General features: G+C 42.8%; 1 protein-coding gene across 1 annotated transcript in view; it reads right to left on the reverse strand.

The window, feature by feature from the left end:
- The window catches only part of ATP6V0D1 (ATPase H+ transporting V0 subunit d1), a 101,717-nt gene that overhangs the window by 17,658 nt on the left and 70,080 nt on the right, over positions 1 to 13,979 (reverse strand). Inside the window, exons 4-5 of the mRNA XM_029608802.1 lie at positions 11,544 to 11,623; positions 8,658 to 8,735 (exon numbers count right to left, since the gene is read on the reverse strand). Coding sequence (XP_029464662.1) covers positions 8,658 to 8,735; positions 11,544 to 11,623 — 158 coding nt within the window. The remainder of the gene's footprint in view (positions 1 to 8,657; positions 8,736 to 11,543; positions 11,624 to 13,979) is intronic.

Consider the following 13,979-nt stretch of genomic DNA (forward strand, 5'->3'; position numbering starts at 1 on the left):
AAGAACCTGGCAGGATCCCAAAGCATTAAGTAGATCCCATGCTTCTAATGCCAGTAATAGCAGTGGCTATTCCCTAAGTCAACTTGACTAATAGCAGTTAAAAGACTTCTCCTCCAAGAACTTATCCAAACCTTTTTTAAACCCAGCTACACTAATTGCACTAACCACATCCTCTGGCAACAAATTCCAGAGCTTTATTGTGCGTTGAGTGAAAAAGCATTTTCTCCAATTAGTCTTAAATGTGCTACTTGCTAAATTCATGGAGTGCCCTCTAGTCTATTATCCGAAAGAGTAAATAACCGATTCACGTTAACCTGTTCAAGTCCTTTCATGATTTTATAGACCTGTAACATATCCCTCCCCTCAGCCGTCTCTTCTCCATGCTGATCAGCCCTAACCTCTTTAGCCTTTCATAGGGGAGCTGCTCCAACCCTTTTATCATTTTGGCCGTCCTTCTCTGTACCTTCTCCAGTGCAATTAATAAGCACTGTGTAAAGATTTGGCATGGCTGCAGTAAAGCAGATCTCCAACAGCATGCTCATACTATTATCAAGCACAGAAACTTGAAAACACATTGTCTAAACAGCATGACCAAGTCACTTACAGATGGGAAGTTAAATAGTGTGACCATGTAATACTGAGCATACTCAGTTCTTTTCCTCTTGGCTCCTCCTGCTTACTTCCAAAGTGTACCCAAGGAAGCCTGGCATGGGCGAGTTGTTAGTGCTGAGGGAAGTACTAGACTCCAGGAGAAGAGATGAAAAGAGAACAGAGCTCTAGGGTTGCAGAAAACTGACATGAGCATGTTTATAACCATCTGCCTTTTGTGTCAGTAAAAGTCTTTTTAAAGGAGTGGCATCAGAGGACATAGCTGGGGATCCTAGCTACCCTGACAGTGCACTGGCATTTGATTATTTTACTCTCTACGACCTCCCTGAAGCGTAGGCTCCGCAATAGCTGGACCACAGTTTGCCAGTGCCTCAAAGTTTACAAGCAGTCCAGGTCAATCCAGGCTCTCAGGTTCCTGGAGAGAGTCACCAAGACCATAGTCCCGCAGGAAGCATGGTCATGGACAAAGCCCTTATGCTGGAGGAGCTACACCAGGCCACCAAATCCTTCAAAAGCATGGGAAGACTCAAGGTATCAACTGCCTCACAGCTGAACTCTCTCGCTAGAAGATGGGAGCTCATTGGGCAGATGCTGTGCCGGGGTTGCTTATGCTCTTGTATAAGCAGAAGGGAGAGGAAATGTGACACTGGAAAAGGTTTTGTCTAATAGACTACAGGAATAGCATAGCTCTGATCGGGGACATGATCTATATTACAAAAGGCTGTCGTATCCGAGCAGCATTTGTGAGCCATGACCAGGAGGAAGCCTTTAACCATCAGGATGGATGATCTGTTCTGTAGAGCTGTCAAAGTAGATTGTTTTTAGTGCCACAATGTAAGTGGCTGCAAATCAAACCTAGTAGGTCATAGATCCGACAAGGCTACGCTCTCTCATTCCCTCTGGTCTTTTTGTGTTCTAGAACTTTTTGTGGAATAAATCAAAGGGACCATGACACCAGGCACCGTAAATAAAATACTTTGCACTAAATATATGATGTATTCACATTCTGCGCAGACTAGAACTCAGTGAAGATATATGTGCAGATTTTGGAAGCGCTTGAGCAACACTTCCGGTTTACTCTATGGCACCAAAAGCAGGCAATGCAAAAGAGGCAAAACGATCAGAGAACACCACAGCACTCACAATGAACGTTGTGCTATCAGAAGCAGCGTGTAAGACCCTTGCTCCCGGCAGAAGAGTCCAGGGCGGGGGAGGGGTGAGTTTCTGGTGTGACTGGGGAGAGTTGGTGAAGGCCGGGGGGTACAGATGGCAACCTTTTTACTGTAACTGGTAAAAGGTGGTGGTGGTGGGGGGGAAGGGATCGTGCTCGTTTTGGGGCTGCTGGGCCCGAAAGCTCCATTTTATGTTTAAAAGAGGGTAAGAAAGGCTCACAATCGGGCCACAGGCCCTTAGAATTTTTTTTGGGCAACACTACTTAACTGGATATCTTTGCAGCTATCCCGTGAAGTAGAAAGTTATCTGGCTAACTTAGCAGGATATACCCGATATTTGGCTAGGTTAGCTGGATTTCTCGGACTCTCCCTAGAATTCCCCTGAAACGCCTCTTTTTTATAGGGCTAAATTATGAGAAGCTTGCTGGAGCTGCCGGGTGCAGATGAGTAAGACTCTTGCTCCTGGCAGGGGAGTCCAGGGTGGGGGAGAGTTGAGAGCTTCTGATGTGACTGGGAGGGAGGGAAGGTGAAGGCCAGGAGTACCAACGTCAACCTTTTCAATGAAACTGGGAAAGGTGGTGGCAGTGGCAGGGGATCATACTTGTTTTGGGGCTGCTGGACCCAACAGGGCCATTTATGTTTAAGAGGGAGGAAGGCTCACAATCAGGTTGTGGGGCCCCTCAGAGGTTTTTCTTTTTGGGGTGACATTAACAGCTATTTAACTGGATATCTTTGAAGATATCTGGTTAAGTAGAAAGTTATCCAGCCACACAAGGCAGGATAACTTGAAAACCTAACTTGCTATATTCAAACATTGCCAATTAGGTTTTCAAGTTATCCGGCTATGTAGCTGGATAACTTTAAGTAAGTATATTCAGCGAGACGTTTATCTTGCTGAATACACAGGACAAGTTATCTAGCTAACTTTATCCAGATAACTTGTCCACTGAACAGCCTACTGAATATCGGCCTCATGGCTACTAAGAATACAATCTTAAGAGTGAATAACTTGACCAAAATCTCCTTGAAAGGGTGCACATGTCAGATAGAATTTGTACAGTTTTGACCTAAGATGAAACAGAGACCCTTAAGGAAATGAGATACATCAGGCAAGGATGACAGCGGGTACAGAAAACTTTACTCTTAAAACATGCAATTGCAGCTAGTTGAAACTTCAAGGAGTTCAGAGCCAAACCTTTATCTAAACCATCCTGCAAGAACTGTAGGACACACGGCAACAAGTCCTTCTTTGCCTGCACTTTCAGTGCACCAGTCCTCGAAGATGCACAAAACTTTCACAAGCATCAAGAAAGTAGAGCTCTTCGTAGAACGCAACAGAGTTTTTATCATGTTTTAAGAACAGATCTTCTTAATCAATTGAGCCCTCTCAATTGCCAAGCTATAAGACAAAATCGATCTGGGTCTTCAGGCACCATTGGACTCATTACCTTAGAACAGAGGTTTGGTTCAATCAACCAATTCCCTTCTACCATCCTAACTAGATAAACATACCAAGGATACCATGGCCAGTCGGGAGCCACCAAGATCACCAGATCCTAATGCCTGAAAATAGTCTGGAATGACCTACTCACCAGAAGCCATAGAAAAAATACAAAGCAGACCCACATGAAGCCATGTCTTGTTTATTTATTTATTTGAAAGCACTTATATTCTGCATTGTCCAATGCAAATGTTTGATGTGGATTACAAGAAAAATACATCCATATAATCAGTTCAATACAAACTTAACACACAAATAAAACAGAACAATAAAAATAAATCTTAATATAAAAGCATCCTTAAAAATGTCTCAACTAGGGCATCCAATCCCTACAGCCCCATTTCTTTTCATCTACTAAAGCAGCTTTTTAGCTTTGCATTTTTGACAGATGCCGTCTATTCCATCACTGGCTCCCCCCATCTGGCTATCTGAGAGAAGACCCTTTGAACACATTACCAAGGATCCAGGGAACTGCAGTTTAGGAAATCCGCTGGAATACTGAAGTTAGAGACTGCATTTTCTATAGCAAGTCTTAAGTTGCAGAATACCATGCCCAAAATATTATGTACATTAACTGATAAGAGATTTAGACGTGAACTGAAAACCTGGTTGTTTAAGAATGCTTATAAGCTTAGGTAAAAGAGATTGCAGAATAGATAATTGAATTGAGAACATTATGTGTGTGAGAGGTTAAAGTTAAGCATATGTAATGTGTTTTTTTATTTAATTTGATGTTTAATTTTATCATTTTATGAATGCTTATTATTTTTATGTTGATTTTGTGTGTTTTAATTGTAAACCATTGTGATTTTTATTTAGAATGACAGTATATAAAAGGTTTAAATAAATAAATAAATAAATAAATAAATATTCCTCCTATGTGTAATGCCAAAACAGCTTTCACATGTTTATCTGCCCAATCCAAGAGAGGAACTTCAGCTGAAACCCAAGAAATCTTGGTCTTCCCTTGATGGACTGTTGTGACACTGATTATAATAAAAACAAACAAAAAAACAACCTCTGACTGCTCAACTCCAAAGGAGAGATGCAAATGAAGGAGGGCCAGTTATTTATTTATTTTATTTATTTTGGACTTTTATATACCGACATTCATGTAGAAAATTTACATATCACCCTGGGTTCCAATTGGCTGATGAACTAATGAGCTTCTTCCAACAACCAAGTTCCTTGAGCCACTAGCCCTGGACTATAAGCCCCTCAATCTAGCAAATTGGCATCCATCGTTGCTGTAGGGAGACTCCAAATCCACTTCCTCTTCTAAATTCTCGGTCATCAGCCACTGATTAGCCTGAGTTTTCTCTGCTTCAGAACCCCTGCAATCGAGGATCCCACTGGATAACAATGTCTTCTGTAAGAGTTACATGTAAGCTCTCATCCAAGGAACTAAATCTAAGGCTGCCGCGCCATGGAGCCCAGCAGTTGAAGGTAACTCCACACTATAGGTCTTATATTGCTTAGCAAGGCCCACAGCTGACTGAAGCTTCTGGATCTTCATGTCAAAAAGTGCTCCCATACTCTAGGGTAGGGGTGGGCAAGTCCGGTCCTCGAGGGCTGCAAACCAGTCAGGTTTTCAGGATACCCCTAATGAATATGCATGAAATAGATTTGCATACAACTGAGGCAGTGTGTATGCAGGTCTCTCTCATGCATATTCAGTAAGGATATCCTGAAAACCCGACTGGTTTGCAGCCCTCGAGGACAGGAATTGCCCACCCCTGCTCTAGGGACTGAAGGCTGCAACTCATTCTTCATAAAATGTATTACCCTGCCCAGTTCCTGCAGTAACAATCACTCTGGACATTGTTGTTTTACTCTTCTGCAATGACTCTGCCCGAACTGACCACTTATCAAGATAAGGATAAACCAAAATGTCCTTCTTATGCAAGCACACCATACACCATAACCTTGGAGACTTGGCTAAGCCAAAACACAGCACCTGAAAACAAAAATGACTGTCCAACATTACAAACGAAGATACTTCGGATGCTGGTTTCTGATGGGAAGACTGAGATACGCTTCTGTCAGGTCCAAGGACATTAGGAATTCCCTCTGTATCACAGCCAGAATTGCTGACCACAAAGTTTCCATCCTCAGATGAAGTCCCTTTAGGGTATTGTTGACCCTAGATTAGATTCAGAATAGTCTGAAAGGATCCCTCTTTTTTGGGAACCACAAAGTAAAATTAAATACAGACCCTGACCTCACTAACATGCGGAACCAGCACTACTGCCCCTATTTTGAGATGACAGAACGTTACTCTTACCATGTCTTCCTTTCATGCAAGGGGAAACCATAAAGGCGTCTGCAATTGTCATTCCCTTGAGAACCGAACTCTAAAGTATAGCTGTCTCAAATGATCTGAAATGATCAGGCCTCACCTCTGGAAGAAGTCTGTTAAGTGACTATCTATGTTCACTTCCAGAGTTTGGGTCTGAAAACCTTCTTAAGGAGTTCCGAAAGGTGTGCGCACCCCTGAACCTGCATCCTTTCCTACCCTCAGAGGAACAAAAGGACTGGAACATACTAAAGGGTCTGGATCTTTGATTTCCTATATACTGATTTGACTTACCTCTCTATATTCCTGAATACAGACTGATGCAAAGATCCTTGGCTTATCAAGCCTGAGCATCCTGAATTCACCCCAAGCCTTAGCCATCTTCTCAAGATCTTTACCAAAGAACAGCTTCCCCTTAAAGAGTAGCTTAGTTAGAAATTGAATCAGATGACCAGTTTTGAAGCCACAGCAAACACATTGCTGCATCAATAGAGAGCGTACCAAATCAAAAGTGGCATCCACCAATAAGGCTGCCCCTGGGTCCATCTAAGCTGAAGGACTGAACCAGAGTCCTCCATTGTACTTTCTTGAAACCGACCCTTGCCTTAATAGTTACACACTACCCACCTGAAGAAGCCTCTAAGGTTTGCTTAAGTTCTGCTTCAATTTTCTTTTTCCTGGAGAACCTTGAGACCAGTGCCTCATTCCACGGAAATGGTAGTCCTTTCAGTGAAAGCACATACCAGTGCACTTTCCTGGGAGCCAAGAGTGAACATCTTTTGCCAGTAACTCATCTGCCTTTAAAACTGACCTCTGGCAAATCCCACTTCAGATTAATCAAATCCTTTACTGCCCTGTGCAAAGGGAAGGACTTAAGAGAACTTCTTTAAACTAGTCATAATAGCATCCTGTGAAGCCTCAGGACCCTCATCTATCTTTCCCTTAGCAATATTAAGAATTTACAAGGAATGAGAGATCAGGCCAGCCAGTTTGTCCATGTGAAACAGACTAGTCATAGACGAACCTTCTTCCTCAGCAGGGAAGCACCACCTCTTCTATAAATGACCTTCAAAGAGCCCTCTTTCATCCTATTGCCCTAGACGCAGCACCATGGAGATCAGAATTCACTACACAGGGTCCTGGAGCAGAGGTCTGCCCCAAACAAAATGCCAGATGTAAGCAAAAATTCAGCCCATACTGAAGTCCAGGCTGAAGAGGAAATAGATTCTGATGTGGTGGCACCTGGACCTTTAAAATTAGCCGCACACATGGCTCTGGAGGAAATTATTTCAGCCTCCCTGGGTCTGCATTCTCCAGCCACAGATCCAACATGGCCACTCTTCCTGCTGCAGCAGCAAGCACACTGGCGGAAACAGGCTGGACCATCTGCTCTGCTGATGTGGCCTTCCACACCCACACACACACACACACCCTCCCGGAACAGCTGAATATACTGCTGCTGTCCTGTCTCCTTCTCAATCTCCCCCCACCAATTACAGATGTGAGCTGCAGACAGCATAGGGCAGTCTTTTTCCATGCTCTAAAGGAGCAGTCATAATACCTCACTGCTAAAAACGGCCCTCGTTTTGAATAAAATAAATATCTGTCATTCACCCAAAAAAGTGCTCCTTCTGAAACTTTGTTGGGTTTTTTTTTATGCTATGGCACAAAGAATTTTCAAAGAAAGGTCACCACTGTTTTTGTTTTTTTGGGTTTTTTTTTTAAGAGGGGAAGAACTACTAATATACTAGGCGGAGGACTAACAAACCCCAGTTAATCCCTGTTCCAGGAACTGGAAGCCCCTAGAGTCTAGGGCACTGCTCAACTCAGGAAGGGAGCATGAAACTTTCACCTCAAGAACTGCCCATCTGAGCCTAAACATTTTTTTTCTTCACCCAGCCTAATTAGGCCTCAGCTCACTGCACAGGAGGCTCGCATACCATCTGCCAGAGACAGAGAATATTGGCAAACTGAGGTCAGTGAGGGAGCCCATAAAGGACGACATCAGCAAGCCTGTTTGTTTCCATCTACGGTTGATGAGCATAACCCATGCATCTGGACTGGTATGGCTAGCTGAAGAGGAAGAGAGCTTTTCTCTCTCAGCTGATTACTGCCCTGCTTGTCCACAAAAACACCTACTTACCATAAAAAGTCCGCTGTTTCACCCTATCCCCAACACACAGCTCCATGCCCTTTTCACATCTCTTCATATAACTCCAAGGTAAATCCCCGCTAAACAATCCCTCTCATGCACACATACCCATACACCCCTAACAATACAGACATATACCCTTCACACCTCTACACTCACTGCCACAAAGAGACACCTCCCCCACCCAGACGTGTCTGAGCATTATCACCCTTCACGTATGTAGGTATCCACCTTTCTATATATGCAACTCTTTCTTCCTTGCTTTTTAAAGTTTGAATTTATACCAAAATGTTTTGTGATAAAATTGGGATACTGCTTGAGTTTTGCTCTGAACCAAGTTGCTAAAGGGGACATGGGTGGGGGGGGGGGGGGAGGGGCTTTTGGACTGGCTCACTAGCCATCTAACTGCATGCTACAAGCAACAAGTGACAGACAGCTGCCTGTTATCCATCACCACCAGCCATATTTAGAGAAAAATCTTGGAGGATGAGAAAAGTTTCCTTGCATGTACATTTTTATAATGCCATCCTCCTGGTGCCGATATGCTGTTCTCAGGAACAGACAGGTCATCCATCCAAGTGCTCAGACAACAGGCTCTCACTGAAAATGGGAAGCAGCAGCCCCTGCTGGTGCTGATGTGAAGAAAGTGGTCTTTGATACGAGCCAGGTATCAACCATTTCAGATCTGGTCGATGTAGTACTTTGCTTATACTGGCCAGCTACCTATCCTAACAACTGAGCAAATATAGAGTAAATCTTGTTAACGCAAGAGAGTCACATAATGGACAGAACAGACTAGTCAAGAGATAATTTATTCTATTTGTTGGGAGATGCAAAAGTAAACAAAGACATTAAGGAGACAAAATAGCAATAACCATTTCCTTGTTAAACCAAGATGTATGTGTAAAGGCATGCGGTCATGGCTACCTCAAGAATTGGACACATGGCATCAGCAGTGGTGCCTCCGAGCGCCTTGCAGAACTTGTAGAATGATTCCAGGTATGCCTGAGAAGGAAAGGCATAAAAGAAAAAAGACTTAGGCTCATGTGCACAGAGCTCACTCTGCCACAGGTTTGGGGTTTGGAGTTTGGGGTTTTTTTGTTTTTACAGGCTTATTGAATTTCAAGTTCAGCAAAAAGGTAAACATTCAAAAAGTACAAGAAACAAATTTCAGGCAGGACGACAGAACTATAAGGAAATTCAAAGGAAGGGGTCCAAATGGAGGAAAAACTGCTCAGTCAGTAAGAGTAGGTTTATGAAGAGGTGAAAAACTAAAAGGGACTCACAAGAAGCAGCAATATTATTTACAGAAGAAAAGGAAGGCAATGGACCTAAGGCTGGAAAGAGCACTGATAAACGTGAGGCGAGTATAAACCAAATTACAGAGGATGTGCGTGAAGCGCTTCTGCAGATGAGCAGAATAAAGCCATGGGGCCCGAAAGCATGTACTGCCAGGATAGTAAGAGTTCACGCCCCTGACAGCTTTGTCTAATTATTCTTTAAGAGGGTTCAAGGGGTGTGGTCATAGGCCTGGTACACATAAGTGGAGATAAGGAGGAGGCGGGCAAGTACAGATTTAGTGGTTTAACTTTAGTGTATGTAGTGGGCAAAATTATGGAAGCACCACTAAAGACAGACAGTGCAGCACCTTGAATAAGTACCGTATTTTTCGCTCCATAAGACGCACTTTTTTTCCCCCAAAAAGTGAGGGGAAAATGTCTGTGCGTCTTATGGAGCGAATGTAGCGTCTCTCCCTCTCACGCTCCACCCCCCTCCTCCTCCCCCCAACTCAGCTCAATCAGCATGGCGGCGCAGGTCAAATGCACACCGCCCCTACGGCCCTCTGGTGTGTCTGGACAGATGCGAGGGAGATGGCCCACGCCGACCATGGGCCCCGATGCTGTGTCTCGTCCTCCGCCGGCGGAGCTCGAGCTCCCTGCCGGTCTGCTGCTCCTGGGGCGCACCCTGCCGCAAGGGCCTGCGCAGCACAGGCCACACATCAGCCGCCCGGACCATGCGGGCTACGGAGGCCCCTCCAGTTCAGACGGCTGACATTTGACCTGCGCTGCGCCAGCCTTCACAGCAAGATGCACTCCGAGAACAGCAGAGCGGCAGGGAGCTGTTTGAACTGGAGGGGCCTCCGTAGCGCATGCGGTTCTAAGAGCTGATGTCTGACCTGTCCACACCGATCTTTGTAGTGAGATGCACCCTGGGAACAGCGGACCAGCGGGGAGCTCGGGCTCTGTCGGCGGAGGACGATACATGGCATCGGGGTGTGTGGATGGTGCAGGCCATTTCCTTCTCATTTGTTTGGATGCATTGGAGGGTCATGGGGGTGGGTATACTGCCTGGGTTGGAGAATACATGACACAGACCTTTGCTTTTTTGGTTTTTTTTGTGTGGTTCAGTGATTTCTGATAAAATGTTTCTTGCATATGAAGCAATGTGGCTTTTCATTACTGATTAGCTGTTTGACAGCTGAAATTAATGAAAAGCAAATAGAATTACTGCCTGTGCTGATTAAGTGGCTACCTGTTGAAATATTAGGAGCAAATTGCTCTCCTATCAATGTAATATAGACCTGACTATTTATTATTGAACTTTGGAGCAGTCATGAAAGTTTAAATAACTGGTGTGAGAACTGTGTGTATGAGGGAGAGAGTCTGAGTATGTGATTGTCTGTGGGTATGTGTATATGTGAGGGAGAGCTAGTGAGTGTGAAAGAGCCTATGCATGTATGTGAGGGAGAGAAAACCAGCGAGTGTGAGTACCTGTGTGGATGTTCTCTGCCTTACTATAAAAAAAACAAAACTAAAAAAATATCCCATGGACAGCCACCGGGGGGAGCTCTGTACAGAGTCCCTCATGGGGACAGATTTTTTTTTTTTCCTTATTTTCCTCCTCTAAATCCTGGTGCATCTTATGGTCAGGTGCATCTTATAGTGCGAAAAATACGGTACATTACATGACGCCAGACCTCATGGCTTTATAAAGGGAAGCTCCGGTCAGCCAAATTTGATTGAGCTCTTTAGTGAGGTGAACAAACATTGTAGATCAAACCGGAGTAAGTAGGTATTGCATGTTTGGACTTCAGTAAGGTTTCTGACACTGTCCTGCAAAGATGACTAGGAGGCAAGCTGAATAGTATTAGAGTGCGTCAAACGTTGTAAACTGGATGAGGAGAAGGTTGAGCAGCAAGATGCGGAGGGTAGAGGTAAATAGAGTCCACACTGGTGAAGGTACAGTGTCCAGTGAGGTAACCCACGCCTCAGACTGGTTCTTGTCAGTAACTTTATTAGAGAAACTGCTGAGGAACTTGAGGGAACAATATGCTATTTGCAGACGTTAAAATAAAAAGAAAACAAAATCAACAGAGCAGACATACCAAAAGTGGTGAAAACTGAAAAGAGGATTTGAAAAATCTGGAAGAATGGTCAAGGTTTGATAAATGAGCTTCAATGCTGAAAAACGTAAAATCATACACATGGGATACAAACCGGCCACATATCAGTTAGGAACATAAGAACAAACTATTTCAAAAATATTTTTTGTTGGCAAAACTAAGTGATTTATAATTTCATAAGCCATTTCAACCATGTGTTTAGGGCAATAGGATATGTCTTAACAGAGAGCCTAGAGTTTTGCTAATAGCAGATTGGGCTAACAGATAATTGTGAAGAAACAGAAGAGGGGTAGAAGGTATGATGGCTACAGTGGTAAAGAGAAGAGTTTGACCCAAAAAAACAACTAATTTTAATTAATTCTCCATGCTTCTTCCCAGATCACTTTGTATATGGGCAATACTTTGCATACCTTATATAGCGTATTCCGGATTATTTCAATGTTCATTTCGTCGAGATCTTGCTCAGAGATGCAATCCTGGAAAAAGGCAGCTAAAACCCAGGAAGAAGAAAGAGATGAATGGCCAGTAGACGACATCACATCCAGATATACCTACAGAAGCTGAGAATGGACCCTGAGTGACAGGGGGACCAAGGGGATCTTTTCTGCAGACTGTCTATATCTCTGTAACACATGTACAACAGACACATGTGAAAAATGAAATGGAATGGGGATTTCTAGGAGCTAAAAAAAAAAATCCCCGACTCCTATTAATGAATATAAAGTACGCGAAAATAAGAATTTTGGATTGCAGTGATTTAAGAGATAGCCTGCATGTAAGCCAGTACAGCTTAAACACTTACGTTCTGTAAATGGGCAGAGGAACATTAAGGAATTCTGCTTCACAAGTGCTTACGGATATCTGCAGCATAAGCATACCAACCAAAAAACAAACAAACAGTCTCACTCGACCAAATCAAGATGTGTGAGAAAATGTGACTTCTGATTAGAAAGAATGACCCTCATCATATAGCACAATGTAAAAGCACATCATCAGAAAGGGCTCAAAGGCTGCCCGTTCTGGGGCACAGATTTTAAATTAGATACCCTAGGGTATGTGGAACTGACACCATACAGCATCCCTTTGTCTTTGCAAACATTAGTCTTAAATATTTTTGGATTTATTGTACCCGGCATATAAGAAATTTATTTCATTTTGCATATATAATTTATTCTTAAAAAAAAAAAAAGGGATTGCTGGACTGTACACTGGTTGGATCTTAATTTGTTCCCTGAAGTTTTAGAATGACTGATGATTAAAACTTGTGCACCAGAACGGGCAGCCTTTGAGCCCTTTACGATGGTCATTCTTTCTAATCAGAAGTGACATTTTTTTCACAACATCTTTATTTGGTCAAGTGAGATTGTAAGAATGATATAAAAAATCAATCAAAAAACACTGTTGGGTTTTTGATTCTTTAGATAATAGCAGAACTATTATCCTACAGAAAAGAGGGGCCAGTGCATATATTTTAGTCTCCATTGGGCCAGTGAGGGCAATTTTCAAAGGCATTTCCACAGGTAAAACAAATGCTTTGCCCACAGAAATAGTATTTTACAAAACTGTCCACCCAATAAGTGAGTAAGTTTGTGCGTGAATGGCCTGATCGACTGGAGCAGTCCCCAGGGGAGGAGTTCAAATTTAAAGTGCACACGTTTGCACTTCTTAAACGTATGCACAGACATTTCCCCAAAGATTTTCTCTGCACATAATAGCGATCGCATCAGTTCTTGAAGGGGAAACTGACCAAGGACAAAAGCATCCACGGAGATTTGCGCTAGATTGTTTTTGCAGGTACTTATTCTAGGCAAAACTCTGGGTGGTGTTGCCTCCCCCTGGCGTAACCCTGCCCTAGGAATGCAGACTTATCTTTATTTATTTAGAGCTTTTTTATACCGACATTCATGATCCCAATCATATCATATTGGTTTACAAGGAACAATGGTGCATGCAATAACATTAACATCAACCTGAACGATAGGCGAAAAGTGATAGAAGTTACAATAAAACAGGGGCACTCGAACTGGGAGGAGGAAGAGCCAAAAGGTATGGGTAACTCAGAGAAAATAATATCTGGTAATCTACTCAGGATTAACCATAATCCAGCCTCTGGGCTGAATACTAACACAAATCTAAATAAGATCATATACTCAGGACTGTAATAATATCGTATACTCATGACTAAATAGTCATGATTTATGCAGGATTCTTTTCCTTTCCTGTACAAATCCTGCATAAATTATATTTATGCAGGATTTGTACAGGAAAAGGGCTTTAGAAAATTGCACTCTAAAAGGTCAACTTGTGCGTCTGTTCCTACCTACTTCATGTCTCAAGGTATACCACTACATGTTCTCTACACTTCTAGCATTCTCCTACCATCCCTTTCACATAAGACTACATCCCACATCCATTCTATTTCTTGAATAATTTCCCTCCAAATATTCCATCTGCCTTATCTTTCCCTACTTTCAGAATCATCTCAAATCAGCTCTTTGCCTTGTTTTGTAACAATTATTTAATTTTTCTTTGAGAATTGTTCTGGGTTTTTTGTTTTTTTTTATTAGGTGCCCTAGATAAAAAGTGATAAGTGTGCTAAACAAAACCCAGAGACTGCTTGCAGCTGAGACTGAAGAATATCCGGGAGTGATTTCAGCGGGGAGACAAGGGGAATGGGGACAATGCAGGATAGTGGCATGGGGAGAACCTGTGCCCAGTCAACTTGTACTATACCTTCAAGCAATTTGGTGGTTTTCTTTTTGTAAATGAAACAGAGCATTATATAGATATTCTGGTGATAGCCTGATGCCACAGATAAATCATCATGATGATTCAATTATAATAAA

Source organism: Rhinatrema bivittatum, chromosome 7, assembly GCF_901001135.1.
Source record: "Rhinatrema bivittatum chromosome 7, aRhiBiv1.1, whole genome shotgun sequence".
NCBI classification, from domain to species: Eukaryota; Metazoa; Chordata; class Amphibia; order Gymnophiona; family Rhinatrematidae; genus Rhinatrema; species Rhinatrema bivittatum.